Source organism: Microcaecilia unicolor, chromosome 11, assembly GCF_901765095.1.
Source record: "Microcaecilia unicolor chromosome 11, aMicUni1.1, whole genome shotgun sequence".
NCBI lineage: Eukaryota > Metazoa > Chordata > Amphibia > Gymnophiona > Siphonopidae > Microcaecilia > Microcaecilia unicolor.
This window is the reverse complement of record NC_044041.1, coordinates 194,762,549-194,779,174: the sequence shown is the minus strand read 5'-3', so window position 1 is coordinate 194,779,174 and position 16,626 is coordinate 194,762,549. Positions and strand designations below refer to the sequence as shown.

The window sequence follows — 16,626 nt, the reverse complement described above, 5'->3', positions numbered from 1 at the left end:
AGTTTCAAAAGGTACACCTTAAACTGCACTGGATTTTAAGCAGTAGAGGTGGTCTGTTGAAAAGCATTTCCCAGGAGGAGTAAACCTTACATCTCTCCTGCCGCTCACTTCTCTTCCCCGGGCTGGGGGATGGGAGCAGAACGTGCAAAGCTCTCCCTTTAAACAGGTCATTTTAAACCCTGCTGCTGGTCATCTCACAGCCGAATTGGCCTGAGAGGGAAGGAGCTGTGGGGGAGGGTATCAACTAATAGGGTCCTGGGGGTAGTGTGAGGGAGAAGAGGGAGGGGGGGGGGCTGTCATCCATTTCTGCCTTGACAGGTGGTCTCTGCCCCTGATTGGCTAGTTCCAGTTTTGCACAAACACACACATGAACCCCCCCCCCCCTAAACCCCTGGAATGCGTAATTATTTGTCAGGAGAGCAGTAATTGAGGATCACGTGGATTGAACCTAGAAGGGTTGGGACGGGAAGAAAGACTGTAAAGACCAGAATATGATTAAACAAAAACAAAAAAAACCACCCATGGAAACCTGCAAAAAGGATCTTCCATGCCCGGACTCCTGAGCTGTGCAAAAAGGCATCAATGCACGCAGGAGCCACCACAGGCAAACCCAGGGCCAATGGCAGAAGGTTAGGTGACTGAGGGCAGAGGAAGGAGGGGAAGGGGAGACTCAGTCGTCTTAAACCAGACTCTAAGGTGCTGGGACGCAGAGCCCAGGAGCCTTAAGAGGAGGAGGGGGGGGGGGGGGGGGAGGAGGAGGAGGAGGAGGAGGGGAAAGAAGGGGAGGACGGTGCCATTGTCTTGTCGAATTTGGGCTCTTTCAGAGGCTGCGGCCCTCCCACTTCTATTGTTGGAAGGAAGATATAGCAAACCTTTTCTCTCTTTCTTTTGGTTTAGGGTTTTTTTTGGGGGGTGGGATTGAACCGCTGCCTGCAGGCTCTTGGGGGAGGCTGGCTGGGGAAGAAGAGGGCATTTCTATCTGAACTCAGGATTTCCAGAGGGATTACAGGATGGGATCTGTCTCGAATCAGCAGTTTGCAGGTTAAGTAATATTTATTAAAAGCTCAGAGGAAACGGGGATCTTTTGGGAAGGGCGGAATGGAAATTTCGTTGTTAATTTAGCCGCCCAGCTGCTTTTTTTTCCCCGTGGTTTCAATATTTGGGGGCAGAGTTAACCGTGGGGACTGTTGGTTTTCTGGTCGTGTGTTGGGGGAATGGTTATAAATTAAATATTTTCGCGGTGATATATAATCTTGAAGATTAGTGTGTGTGTTGGGTGGGGGGGGGGGGGGGGGGTCTGGGGCAGTTTGAGGTCGTTTCCTCCAAAGTATTTATGAGAAGCTGGAAATAAAAATGGGGACTAGAAGCAAAATGTGGGGTGGTGAACAAGGAGATGTAATTGTTTTATACGAAAAAAAAAATCATTTTTTGAGGGCTTTTCCTTCTGGTCCAGCTTCTCCTCCGTCCTGAGTTGCCCTGGCTCCGCTCTTTCAGCGCTTGCTGGCCGGCTCGGTTCTCTTGAGGATGGCCAGGCTTCCTTGCCCCGGGGGTTGGGGGCGCATCTCTCCAGGTCCTTTCCAGCTGTTTCAGAGCAATGGCTTAAATGGATCTGGTTTAAATATTTGCATCCTCGAGAGGGGCCCAGTGCATGTGGGAGACGAAAGGGAGTTATGGCAGGTCACCCCAACAACACAATAACCCTACAAGTACTTAAACCATCTTTACCCCTGTACAATTACATTTTAGAATTAAAAATGGGGGGAGGGGAAGGGGGGTTCATTTACTGTTGGTAATCCCCACTTCATCTTTTTCGACAGAACCTTTGGAAGTGACTTTTAAGCGGAATCAAACTAGATTAAAAGGCCAAAGCCCAGAATTAAGCACAGGGACCCCGAAATTCTGTCGGGTTACTCACGTGTTTGACGGTTCCGGGCGCTTGTTTTGTGTGTCACCGCAGAATTGGAGGGGTGGGGTGTGAGGGGGGGGGGGGAATCTCTCTGGCCATTGCAGCTGGAAATTAAAATCAGCGTCCACCCTACTAGATTATTAAATGCAGAATTTTAAAGTGCAATAAATAATTAGCTCGTAGTATATTTGCTGCATAACATAATCCCAGGTGGCTACATTTCACTTAACAGAACTTTGTATTTCTGGGGCCGATTTCTTTCATCCTGGCGGATGGAAGCAATGTGGCACCACCACGGCTTGGCCTATTTGTGTTTTCCTAAACTCCTGTCCTGAGACCTGCAAGAGAGAGTAAAGCTCAGTGGTCCCTCCTCTGCCCCTTTCCTTTCTTCCATTTCTGTGATTCCCACCCCTCTCCCCTTCATGCCCCTTTCCTGTTTCTGTCGCCACCAGCCCCCACACAACCTACTACTTTTGCACATGTGAAACGTGGCTTTGCTCCTCACCCCCCACCCCCCTTATAAAGCTGTGTGCTTTGGAGGAAAAAAAAAGTCACACGTGCATCAAATGCCTGCAGCCTGTTTCCTTCAGAAAGAAACAGCATGGCTGCTCAGATTCTGCACCGGTTTTCAAGCAGTGATAAAATGATCCACAGTAGTCCAACACTCGTCCGCTTTTTTTGGTCCTGGTCCTCTTGCTAGGTCTTAGATTTCTTTTGCACGACCACATTTTTTGTCCCTTGGGCTTTTGCATTCTTTTGGAATGAAAGGTGAGTGCTGTGTTCCCCAGGCTACAGTTGTTTCTAAAGCTTGAGCTTACAGATGATCAAAGGGACATTGGTGCTAGTTCGGGCCCATGGCCCACATAGTACCCACAAGGTTGCTTTGCTCTCCTAGGGTGTCTGCCACCCTTGCACCAGCTCTCTAATTGGGTTTGGGGTGTTTTTTTAACCCTATGGCTCCCGCACAATACTAAGTTTGTTCGATTAAAAAAAAAGGTATTTTTTTTAATTTCTATTTGTTAATTTTTTCTAAACCCTTTATGCACAGTACTATGAACCTCTGGAAAGAGTCATAAACAGACTAATAATTCAGTCCACAGAAGACGCCCCTATTCCCTAGGAGAAATATGCATTTGGAAACTTTTTCTGCAACTTACCTCTTATCTAATGCTATGTGCTTAGTGCCAGATCTATAATGGCATCTTGGCAAGATTGGCATTGGAGCGCCCATGTGTAGGCGTGCCCTCTTACACCATGTCAATGATAGGCATAAGGCACGCCAAGTGACACAGAAAATTTATAGTAATCTACAAACTACGTTTGCACATGGGAGACATGCCCATGGCCTCCTCATACTCCACCCACATTTACAACCCCCCCCCCCCTAAATTTAGTCATTATGGCACTAGAATTATGCCTAGTGCACACAAGCACCTGTCAATTAATGCTGCCGTTAATGTACTGTAGAGAATTGCAGCCAAGTCACACTCTGGGGTGTGAATCATTCATAAGTGTTGCCATACTGGGACAGACCAAAGGTCCATCAAGCCCAGAATCCTGTTTCTAACAGTGGCCAATCCAGGTCACAAGTACCTGGCAAGATCCCAAAACAGTACAATACATTTTATGCTGCTTATCCCAGAAATAAGCAGTGCATTTTCCCAAGCCCATTTTAATAATGGCTTATGGACTTTTCTTTTAGGAAGCCATCCAAACCTTTTTCAAATCCCACTAAGCTAACTGCTTTTACCACATTCTCTGGCAATGAATTCCAGAGTTTAATTCCATGTTGAGTGAAGAAATATTTTCTCTGATTCATTTTAAATTTACTACTTTGTAGCTTCATTGTGTGCCACCTAGACCTAGGATTGTTGGAATGAGTAAACAAGTGATTCACGTCTACCCATTCCACTCCACTCAGTATTTTATAGTCCTCTATCATATCTCCCCTCAGCCGCCTTTTCTCCAAGCTGAAGAGCCTTAGCCGCTTTAGCCTTTCCTCATAGTGAAGTTGTCCCATCCCCTTTATCATATTCGTCGCCCTTCTCTGTACCTTTTACAATTCCGCTATATCTCTTTTGAGATGCTGTGACCAGAATTGCACACAGTATTCAAGGTGCGGTCGCACCATGGAGCGATACAAAGGCATTATAACATCCTCATTTTTATACCTAATAATACCTAACATTCTATTTGCTTTCTTAGCCACCGCAGCACACTGAGCAGAGGGTTTCACAGTATCGTCAATGATGACTCCTAGATTCTTTTCCTGGTCGGTGATTCCTAACCCGGAACCTTGCATCACATAGCTACAGTTCGGGTTCCTCTTTCCCACACGCATCGCTTTGCACTTGCTCACATTACACATCATCTGACATTCAAGTAATGCTCTGTCAGTTAAAGATTTCAGTATATTCTTAAGCCTGGAAGCTTCCATGTTTGAAACAATATCATACACTGTCTCATATGGATAGAACCCGGATGGTTTATGTAGGCTGTGATATGATTTATAACATCACAGGCAGCAGGATCTGGTAAAAATGGACAGTATTTGACTGGGATACTGCCGCTGCATTAAGCTCTGCTCCGTTTCTATGCAGGTGGCTGTGGAAAGACAGGGGACGAGCCCGCAGACTCTCCAAAGCCAGAAGAGGACCCACAGCTGTTCCAGGGCACAGGGATTTGTAAATGGTTTAACGTCCGGATGGGTTTCGGCTTCTTATCCATGACCAACAGGGATGGGATAGATCTGGATTCCCCTGTTGATGTTTTTGTCCACCAGGTAAGCGCATAGCAATACTGAAACCAAAACGTTCCCACTGTTTATCATTTCCAGGGTCCTACTGAATATAGGCAAAGCTTTCTGTTTAGTTGCTGTTTTTGAAGTGGGGGAGGGAGGGAGTGCGTAAGGGGTTACGGGCAGGAAAAAGGAGCAGGTGTTGCCGAGAGGGGGACAGATGTTTGGAGAGATAAGAGGAAGCATCAACTGTAGGGGCTTTGAGGAGACACGCTTATAGGCCTTCTGAGTTTTGTATCTTCATCATCAATCCGTCTTTTCCTGCTTTTAAAAAAAAAGAAATTATTGTCCTAAAGATATTCACTGTGAGTTTGTTGCTTTGAGCATTATATTTATGGAAAAGCGGCCTACGCGGTTAAAGAAATAAATATTGTGTTGCAATCCTGGATGCCGAACGTCACACATTGGACGGTGATTTTGATAGGTGCAGTAAGAATTACAGAGGTGATCTATTGAGAAGAAAAAAACAACTGAGACATTTCAAAGGGAAAGATCAAACAGCAAATATTGGATAAATACACCCTGGAATTTTTGCTGCCTTCCTTTTTTTTTAATCAATAATTCAACTGTCACTTAAAATCATTGTGATTTTTCCCACTCTTTGTTCTGATCTTACAGTGGAGGAGTGGCCTAGTGGTTAGGGTGGTGGACTTTGGTCCTGAGGAACTGAGTTTGATTCCCACTTCAGGCACAGGCAGCTCCTTGTGACTCTGGGCAAGTCACTTAACCCTCCATTGCCCCATGTAAGCCGCATTGAGCCTGCCATGAGTGGGAAAGCGCAGGGTACAAATGTAACAAAAATAAAATAGATACTATTGGAGATTCTACATGGAATGTTGCTACTATTGGAGATTCTACATGGAATGTTGCTATTCCAGTAGCAACATTCCATGTAGAAGGCTGCGCAGGCTTCTGTTTCTGTGAGTCTGACGTCCTGCACGTACGTGCAGGACGTCAGACTCACAGAAGCAGAAGCCTGCGCGGCCACATTGGTGATCTGCAAGGGCCGACTTCTACATGGAAGAATAGCAACATTCCATGTAGAATCTCAAATAGTAGCAACAGTGGAGGAGTGGCCTAGTGGTTAGGGTGGTGGACTCTGGTCCTGGGGAGCTGAGGAACTGAGTTCGATTCCCACTTCAGGCACAGGCAGCTCCTTGTGACTCTGGGCAAGTCACTTAACCCTCCATTGCCCCATGTAAGCCGCATTGAGCCTGCCATGAGTGGGAAAGCGCGGGATACAAATGTAACAAAAATAAAATAGATACTATTGGAGATTCTACATGGAATGTTGCTACTATTGGAGATTCTGCATGGAATGTTGCTAATCCACTAGCAACATTCCATGTAGAAGCCTGCGCGGCCACATTGGTGATCTGCAAGGGCCGACTTCTACATGGAATGTTGCTAGTGGATTAGCAACATTCCATGTAGAATCTCCAATAGTAGCAATAGTAGCAACAGTAGAGGAGTGGCCTAGTGGTTAGGGTGGTGAACTTTGGTCCTGAGGAACTGAGTTTGATTCCCATTTCAGGTACAGGCAGTTCCTTGTGACTCTGGGCAAGTCACTTAACCCTCCATTGCCCCATGTAAGCCGCATTGAGCCTGCCATGAGTGGGAAAGCGCGGGGTACAAATGTAACAAAAATAAAATAAAAATCTTTGTTTCTGAAAAGATTAGCATTTGATGTTTTTGATAGTTCATCCAATGAAGGAACCTGTGTAGGTAGGGCAGCACATTGAGGCATTTCACACAAAGATAAGTATAAGGAAAGGAAGCATTTGACTTTTGTAAAAAAAATAAATAAATACATACCCTTTAACTTCCTAAAGGTGGGAGGAATCAATAATATGGATTGGAGGGGGGGGGGGGGAAACAAATAAAAGAGATGCACGGAAGGACACAGTGACATTGCTGTTTGATTCACTCCAAATCATATAGGCCTCTAGAGGGCGAACCAAAGGAAATATTCCGTCAGTTCCTGAAAGAAGATATTGATAGTGCAGAAGAGGTGGAATCCCCATTAATAAGAACATAAGCGTTGCCATACTGGGACAGACCGAAGGTCCCTCACGCCCAGCATCCTATTTCGAACAGTGGACAATCCAGGTTACAAATACCTGGCAAGATGCCAAAACAGTACAATACATTTTATGCTGCTTATTCTACAAATAAACTGTGGATTTTCCCCAAATCCATCTTACTAATGGCTTACGGACCTTTCTTTTAGGAAGTTATCCAAACGTTTTTAAACCCCGCTAAGCTAACTGTTTTTACCACATTCTCTAGCAACAGAGTTTAATTATACGTTGAGTGAAGTAATATTTTCTCCTATTCGTTTTAAATTTACTGTTTAGTAGCTTCATTGTGTGCCCCCTAGTTCTAGTATTTTTGGAAAGAGTAAACAAGCGAATCACGTCCATCCATTCCAGTCCACTCATTATTTTATAGACCTCTTTTGTATCTCCTTTCAGCCGTCTTTTCTCCAAACTGAAGAACCTTAGCTGCTTAGCCTTTCCTCATAGGGAAGTCGTCCCATCCCGTTTATTATTTTCGTCGCTCTTCTCTGTACCTTTTCTAATTCCACTATATCTTTTTTGAGATGTGGTGACCAGAATTGCACACAGTATTCAAGGCGCGATTACACCATGGAGCGATACAAAGGCATTATAAAGTCTCATTTTTGTTTTCCATTCCTTTCCTGATAATACCTAACATGCTATTTGCTTTCTTAGCCACCGCCGCACACTGAGCAGAGGGTTTCAGTGTATCATCAGCGATGACACCTAGATCTCTTTCCTGGTCGGTGACTCCTAATGTGGAACCTTGCATGACGTAGCTATAATTCGGGTTCCTCTTTCCCACATGCATCACTTTGCACTTGCTCACATTAAACGTCATCTGCCATTTGATAGCCAGTCTCATAAGGTCCTCTTGTAATGTTCCCTCTCATTTTTCAGGGAGTTCTGCATGGATGATTACACTTATATACATTTTTTTTCTGAGTCTAGACAGAATCTTCATTACTTGTGATTTGTATCATAGCACTTGCCACCAGTAGGAACCTAATCTGTCTTTTGATTTTCTCTCTCACTCTGTTCATCTTTTTCTTAGTTTAATTAAAATTCAAAGAAAGAGAGATATAATGTTGCATAATTTCGATATAAAGTCAAGAGACAAAGAAGAAAAAAAGAAGAAGCAAAGAAACATCAAAAGGGAAATAATGATAAACTGAAGCCCACATCAAGGAGAAAGGAAATACCCAAAACAAAAAGAAAAAAAAACAATATTAGGCTCCATAAAACATCAAAATGTATATACACCTAAGATTCACCTCAAAGTATGAAGCAATAGTAATAATAATAATAAAGTAATAATAATAGTCTCTTTTCCTAACTGTTTTCATATCTTTCAGTCTCTCATCTTGTCTGTCTCCCAATCTCTCTACCTCCACTTCATACTACTACTACTTATCATTTCCATAGCGCTACTAGACGTACGCAGCGCTGTACACTGGACATAAAGAGAAAGTCCCTGCTCGAAAGAGCTTACAGTCTAATTAGGACAGACAAACAGGACAAATAAGAGAAAAGGCCAAAGAGTAGCAAGATTCCGGAATCTCAAAGAGTAGCAAGATTCCAGAATCCCAAAGAGTAATAAGATTCCAGAATCCCAAAGACTACTACTACTACGTATCATTTCTATAACGCTACTAGACGTACACAGTGCTGTACGCTGGACATAGGGAGACAGTCCCTGCTCGAAAGAGCTTGCAATCATAGAACACCTTTTCACATTCATACCCTTTATTTAACCCTTCATTTCTTTTCCCCCCGCTGCTTCTTGCTCCCCCTTCACTGTCGTTATGCTCATGCCAAGCCTCTTCGCTTCAGGCTCCACTGGCTACCTGTACAAAATCATCTATGGGTTGGCTCCTGAGTACATGCTCCCATTGACGGACCTTCCTCCCAGGAATGCCACGCCTGCTGCACGGACATATCTCCACCTACACTTCCCAACTTGTAAGGGAGTCAAGTACGAAAGGATTTTCACCCCTTCCTTCCGCTACTGGGGCCCTAAATCCTGGAACGCTCTCCCACAGCACCTTAAAGCACAAGTGGACCACAGCCTTTTCAAGAAGCTGCTGAAAACCCACTTCTTTACTAAAAGCTACAACCCTAGTTACTCCGCAATATGATAACCCCCTCCTGATCCCCACCCTGCTCTGCCTTCTGTTGCTAGTTTTGTTTTGGTTTTTTTTCCACCGTCTATCCTCTGTCTCCTCTGCACTGTCTTTCAGCTTGTTTGTATATCTGCCTAATTTTTGTAAACCACATTGTGCCTGCATGAGTGGGAAAATATGGGATACTAGTAAAAAAGGCCCGTTTCTGGCGCTAGCAAGGTTTTCCTGGGAGTGTGTATGTGTGAGAGAGAGAGCCAGAGCGAATGTGCGGGTGTGTGACAGAGTGAGACTGTCTGTGTGACAGTGTGTGTGTGTGAGAATGAGAGTGTGTGACAGGGCCCCCTCCCCTGTTCCTAATGCCCCTCACCCCGTTCCCTCCCCTCCTTTTCCTCCTCCTTCCCACACTTTGGGTTCCTTAAGGCTTTCAAAAGTCTATGTACCCCCGTGGCCCTAACGCCCAGTATCCGGATACCCCACCGCTTTCCTCCTCACCCCTCCCCCAAGATGTAATACTTTCACGTCCTTCATTTTTTTAAAAAAGTGTCCTATCTACCCTGTGTACAATGCCCGGCATTCAGATTGTGTTCCTCTCGTAAATTTCATTTCTTTCATTCATTCAGAACTCCCCCCCCCCCCCCCCCCCCCCCGAACACTTTTGGTTCCTTCAGTCTTTTAAAACTCTCCTATGTACCCTGTGTGCTAATGGCCAGCATTCAGATTGTTCCCAAATGTTCATGTCTTTCAGTGGTTCAGAACTTCCCCCCTCCCCCCATTTAACACTTTCGGTTCCTTCAGTCTTTTAAAACTCTCCTATCAACCCTGTGTTCTAATGGCCAGCACTCAGATTGTTTTGCTTTGCCAAATTGTCTATCACTGATGTCACTGAGGTCAGAGCGTGCCTGCCTAGCAGACCACTTCCGGCAGGCAGGGTCCCAAGCACATCCTGTTGGAGGTGAGAATTATTATATAGGATAAATGTACAATCAAACATATAAATGGCAAGTGTCGTACTCACTCGCAAATGCGCAATAGAGACCCTCTCTGCCCCGCCCCCGTGTCAATGCATGATGATGGGGGCGGAATAGAGAGGGTCTGTACTGCGCATTTGTGAGGGACGAAACCGCCGTCACTAACGCTCCCCCCACCCTCCACCCGGCCAGGCCCTCGCTCTGCTATTGAAACAGCGAGGGAACGCAGCACACAGCTCTGCTGAGCTGCCGTCCTTCCTTCTTCTTCTCTGCCTGTGTCCCGCCCTCGATGATGTTACAACACACGAGGGCGGGACACAGGCAGAGAAGAAGGAAGGCCGACGGCAGCTCAGCAGAGCTGTGTGCTGCGTTCCCTCGCTGTTTCAATAGCGGAGCGAGGGCCCGGGCCGGATGGAGGGGTGGCGGCGACTCGGGGGGGGCGAGCTCGGCGGTGGGGGGGCCTTGCAGCGGCGACGGGAAGGGGCTTTCAACCCCCCCCCCTTTCCTATATGAGCCCGATTTTACGGGCTCAACGGCTAGTAAATAAATAAATAAATATGTCCCACAGGTACAATGCGCAACTTCAAAAATCATAGACCACTGTTTCCTGCCTCTGGTCTTTCCCACCCTGCATGACATCAGCTAGCAGGAAGTTCCTGCTCATACATTCTAGTAATTCACAGTGCCGGCACAGAGACGGAAACAAATAACTGTCAGGCTACCCAGCTCCAGGAGAGAAACTCTCTGACCAGTTCTCGTTTTTAACTTAACTTACAAAGATGTTCAGTATTGTACCCCCTGATTCTACCCGTTGAAATTAGTGAATGCGGATCCCACAATGCAACGTAATGGGATTGTCACAAATCCAGGTCTGGCCTAAAATCTCCCTCCTGGAATGGGTAACTTGACAGAATGGGCTCCTGCTGGGTTCGCTATGGTCTGAAATGTGGTGCGCATGGCCAGCGCATGCAGTATAGGGAGAATATTGGTTGTTCTGGATGTTCCATTAATATCCTCTGATACAAACACCCATTCACCTAAATATAGACCAGGCTTGTCCAAGTTCAGTCCTTGAGGGCAGCAAACAAGCCAGGCTTTCAGGATATCCCTAATGAATATGCATGAGAAAGATTTGCATGCCCGCTGCATTTTATATGATCCTATTGATGTGGTTATCTTAACCGGCTAAGCAGTGACTCCATCCCCCGGAACGTCCTCAAGATAGCCGATTTCAGCTTTGGTATTTTCAGTGGCGCTAGCCGGTTAAGTGCCATTGAAAATGCCCAGTTAGCCCTGGACAGGCAAGTTAAACAGCCAGAAGCCTTTTCTGGACCTTTAAATCATTTTGACTATAAGGCTCCATATGTGGAGCGGACATACGTGGAAGCGAACGATCTTTTATTTCAGTGGCTTTTCGTGGGTTCGTAGGGGGCGGGGCTGTAGCAATGCCACCTGTGCACACCTGCTTTCTTGGTGGTGGGGGAGAATTCTGTTTCTCTTTTGCTTCTTTCCTGCTCAGTAGAAGATGTTACTCTGTACGTGAGAACTGAAAAATGATATTACAGGAGAAGGTTACGTTGTTTGTGAATGTTTGCAGTGGTGGATACTGCATTACCATTGGAAGATGGCACGTGATAACACGGTATGAGATCTAGATGGATACCAATATACTAAGTGCTCAAATTGTAGCTTCAGACCTCAGGTCTTGATGTAAACGCAAAACAAGAACAGGGAAACTGGTATAATGGTCATTCCTACCATTCTAATTAGCGTGCACTAGCAGAATTAGCATGTGCACTAATTTTATGCCATAGGTATAAAATGGCCTTCTTAGCATTTAGCGCACACTAATTCTGCTGGCACGTGCTAAGCCCCTAAGAAAATAAACAGAGAGACTGCATATCGGAATTCAGCTGCAGCTTTAATAACATAACTCCACTGCTAACTCCAGGCTTCGCTCCTGTTCTCTCGCGGCACCTTATGCCTGGAATAGACTTCCTGGACCTATACGTCTAGCTCCATCTCTACCTGTTTTCAAATCTATGCTGAAAACATCTGCCCAACAAGACAAACTCATATTTGCTAGTTTTTGTGTATATCTTACCTTGATTTGTAACTGTCATTTTCAGGGCACAGACCGTATAAGTCTGCCCAGCACTATCCCCGCCTCCCAACCACCGGCTCTGGCACAGACCGTATAAGTCTGCCCAGCACTATCCCCGCCTCCCTCCACCGGCTCTGGCACAGACCGTATAAGTCTGCCCAGCACTAGCCCCGCCTCCCAACCACCAGCCCCGCCTCCCACCACCAGCTCTGCCACCCAATCTCAAGCTCCTGAGGATCCATTTCTTCTGAACAGGATTCCTTTATGTTATCCCACGCATGTTTGAATTCTGTTACCGTTTTCCTATCCACCACCTCCCGCGGGAGGGCATTCCAAGCATCCACCACTCTCTCCGTGAAAAAATACTTCCTGACATTTTTTTTTGAGTCTGCCCCCCTTCAATCTCATTTCATGCCCTCTAGTTCTGCCGCCTTCGCATCTCCGGAAAAGGTTCGTTTGCGGATTAATACCTTTCAAATATTTGAAAGTCTGTATCATATCACCCCTGTTTCTCCTTTCCTCCAGGGTATACATGTCCAGGTCAGCAAGTCTCTCCTCATACGTCTTGTAACGTAAATCCCATACCATCCTCGTAGCTTTTCTTTGCACCGCTTCAATTCTTTTTACATCCTTAGCAAGATACGGCCTCCAAAACTGAACACAATACTCCAGGTGGGGCCTCACCAACGATTTGTACAGGGGCATTAACACCTCTTTTCTTCTGCTGGTCACTTCCCTCTCTATACAGCCTAGCAACCTTCTAGCTACGGCCACCGCCTTGTCACACTGTTTCGTGGCCTTCAGATCCTCAGATACTATCACCCCAAGATCCCTCTCCCTGTGGGTACCTATCAGACTCTCACCACCTAACACATACCTCTCCCCTGGATTTCTACTCCCTAAGTGCATCACTTTGCATTTCTTTGCATTGAATTTTAATTGTCAAGCCTTAGACCAATCTTCTAGCCTTTATTCACTTGAGTGAGGTGTTAACTCTCTATTTGTTACAATAAACAAAGATATGGCCATGCTTTCCTCCCAAATATAGTGTGGTGTTATTATTGTGTGTGCAATTGCCTTCAAGGGTGTGTGTGTGTTGGGGGGGGAGAGAGTCACTGGGTGGTGTGTGAGGGAGAGTAATAGGTAAGGGGGGGGGGGGCGGCAGTCTGGAATCCAGTCCCTTCATTAATGCCAAGTTCTCTGTTACAGAGAGAGAAGGGTGAGGAAACATTCAGAATGAGGGTTATAAACCCAGCTTGACCAGGTCATTTGGGGTTGGAGGAGGTGGGAATGCCTGCCTTATCTCTGCTGTTTTATGGCTCTCAGACAGTCCAGTTTCCTGATTGCAGTCACTAACATTCCTGGCACCAAAAGAATTAGCCCAAGTGTCATCTTCCTGTTGTAACTGCTCCCTCTTCAGTCCCATAATTTCATTCACTACCAAAATATCTACCCATAAATCTCAATTTCAGACAGCAGCAGCAGGAAGCGACCTGTGAACAGAATAATCTGTGTCCTACAAACTGCAGGTACAATATGAACTGGGTTGCTTCCAGCTGCACCAAAAACCAACACGATGTCAACAATTAATATTGATCAGAGATATTGTCTTATTAAAAAAAAAAACACAATAACAACTTCTTCCATTCTGTGCCTAAGGGTAAAACCTTTATGTACCACAGGGCCCTTTGGACGCCCAGGAAGAGCAAACAGTCTGGGTCTTCTAATTGTGATTTATGTTGGTCATGCAAACCAGCAACAGGAACTCTTATGCATCTTCTGATAGACTGTCCTAATCTGGTAATATTCTGGGCAGATGTTTGGGACAAGTTACAGAGGATTTTTGGGTTTCAAGAGCCTTTTCTACCAAAGTATATAATCTGGAAGTCCACTTGCACCCCATTTCTATTTTCAGAGAGCGATAAACAATTGTTCGATTTCTTAGTCTCTATTGCGTTGAAATGAATAATATCCCACTGGAAAGATAATTCTCCAGTTAATGTTATTCTTTGGCGGAATTGGGTCTTATTGTACAAAAAATATGAGCAATTGTCAATACGCTTTCTACCTGGACCTACTAATGGTCCTCAGAAGTGGGAAACTTTGGATCTTTTTCTATTATCTATGGCTTAGCTACTGACCAATGTTTGTGCTCAGCTTAATGTATACCATTGTATTGTAGTATAGTCAGTGGCGTAGGAAGGGGGGGCGGTGGGGTGGTCCGCCCCAGTTGCACGCACTGGGGGGGTGTCGGCGCCGCTGGTTACCTGCTCTCTTTGCCCCGGAACAGGTTACTTCCTGTTCTGGGGCAGAGAAAGCAGGGAACCAACGGAGCCGACGCAGCTCCCAGAGACGACGTGCACTTGGCGGGGCGGAGTGCCAGCGGTAAAGATGCACTCCGGGGGGGGGTTGCGGGCAGTGAGGGGGGTGCGCTGTGCTGCACCCGGGGGTGTGCGCAGCGGCGACCCGCCCCGGGTGTCAGCTGGCCTCACTACGCCGTTGAGTATAGTACACATTCGTTGGTTGGTTTTTTTCTGATTGATGTATTATTGAAAATTCAATAAAAATATTTACAAAAAAAAAAAAAAGAAAGAAAAGATTTAGTCTAAGAATCAGATTAAAACAAACTCTTGAGTGTGGACCTTGAAGAACCATAATGAGCATTTCTCACTCTCTTAGTCAATCTAACCGTTGAGTTGGTTGAAATGATTCCCTGACACTTGCAAGGATATACAGCTCTAATGTTTTTCCTTTCTAAGAAAAGAAATACATTATTCTGTCTGTAATGTGGAATGGGGTGGAGGATTGGGGTCTGCTTATCCTTCTGACTCTGGCAGGGTGATTTTACATACAATCTGGGATCAGGATTGCTTTGTGCAGTACAGTGCTCAGTGGTGTGTCCAATTTTTCCACAAACGCTATTTGATATGTGTAAAACACAGCAGCACTGTTTGGTGTTTTAGCAAACGCTACCACATCTATGATCCCATATGCAGGCTAATACGTTAGTACATAAGTACATAAGTATTGCCATACTGGGAAAGACCAAAGGTCCATCCTGTTTCCAACAGTGGCCAATCAAGCCCAGCATCCTGTTTCCAACAGTGGCCAATCCAGGTCACAAATACCCGGCAAGATCCCAAAAAAGTACAAAACATTTTATACTGCTTATCCCAGAAATAGTGGATTTTCCCAAGTCCATTTAATAACGGTCTATTGACTTTTCCTTTAGGCAGCCATCCAAAACTTTTTTTTAAACTCCGCTAAGCTAACCGCCTTTACCACATTCTCTGGCAACGAATTCCAGAGTTTAATTACAAGTTGAGTGAAGAAACATTTTCTCCAATTCGTTTTCAATTTACTACATTGTAGCTTCATCGCATTCCCCCTAGTCCTAGTGTTTTTGGAAAGCATGAACAGACGCTTCACATCTACCCGTTCAACTCCACTCATTATTTTATAGACCTCTACTACTACTACTACTGCTACGTAACATTTCTAGAGCGCTACTAGGGTTACGCCGCGCTGTACAGATTAACAAAAAGGACAGTCCCTGCTCCAAGGAGCTTACAATCTAATGGGTGAAATGTCAAGTAGGGGCAGTCCAGACCTCTATCATATCATTGGACCCAATATCACAGTTACATTTCATTGGGACCATTTTTTTCAAACTGCTGCATCTTTAGTGATTTCAAAGTAACTCTGAGGTCAATGGCCATTGATCAGCTGCTGAGCATGGAATTTATGTGATGTGAATAACCTTTGATTATTTGAACAGTGCCAAAGAACGTATTCTTTTTAGTTATTTATCTCTTTGTTACTTTCATCTGATAACCCACTTTTCACTTGAGCCTTAATGCAGTGAATAACAAAACATGCGTAATACAAAGCAGCCCAAATCAAAAGGAAGTCATTGTTTACACAGCACGATCTGTAATAATATATTTTTTTTAAATGATTCCTCCAGCCCCCTTTCCATTCTTCAAGTATATCCAAATACATTTCTTAACCCCTACTGGTACTTGCTGATAGCTTGGTAATATACCTGCAACACACTCTGATCTAATTCACATGATGCATTCACTTCTATTGATTATTTTGATTTTATGTTTATTTACAGAAATGTATAGACCACTTTCTCAGAGCTCAGCCTTTCAAAACTCTGTACAACACTTCAGAACTATTAAAAAAAAAACAACAACAGATAAGGGTTTTTTTTAGAAAGGCATGCTAGAGGTTTTAAGGGTCATTTTACTAAGGTGCCCTGAAAAATCATTTATCGTTTATTTATTTACTATACCGTTTCTAATTGCATTCACAAAACAGAACGGTTTACATCTTAAAAATAACATATTATAGTAAAAAAACATATAAGAAATCCATTAGTTTGATAGAAAAGCACAGCAAATGAAAACATCCATTCTAAAAGATATAAACAACAATGCGCAATCATTCAAAACAAACTATAAGTAAGCATATTATTTGTTTGTTTGCTAGTCTTGTCTCTGGGTTATAGTTTTGTGTTTAGTCTTTGTCTGTTTGTGTCTTTGTGGCTGCTCTGCAGCTTTCAGTTCTGTGTCTTGTTGTCAGTGTTTTGTTCCCTGTTTTAGTGGCTGCTTGCAGCTTTCAGTCCTGCCCTTTAGCTTTCCCTTCCTTGCCCTGCTGCCC

General features: G+C 44.7%; 1 protein-coding gene across 1 annotated transcript in view; it reads left to right on the top strand.

Annotated features, from left to right (window-relative positions):
* Positions 1-1,010: 1,010 nt before the first annotated feature.
* The window catches only part of LIN28A (lin-28 homolog A), a 58,832-nt gene continuing 43,216 nt past the window's right edge, over positions 1,011-16,626 (top strand). Inside the window, exons 1-2 of the mRNA XM_030219469.1 lie at positions 1,011-1,041; positions 4,507-4,688. Of these exons, the coding sequence (XP_030075329.1) occupies positions 1,011-1,041; positions 4,507-4,688 (213 nt within the window). The remainder of the gene's footprint in view (positions 1,042-4,506; positions 4,689-16,626) is intronic.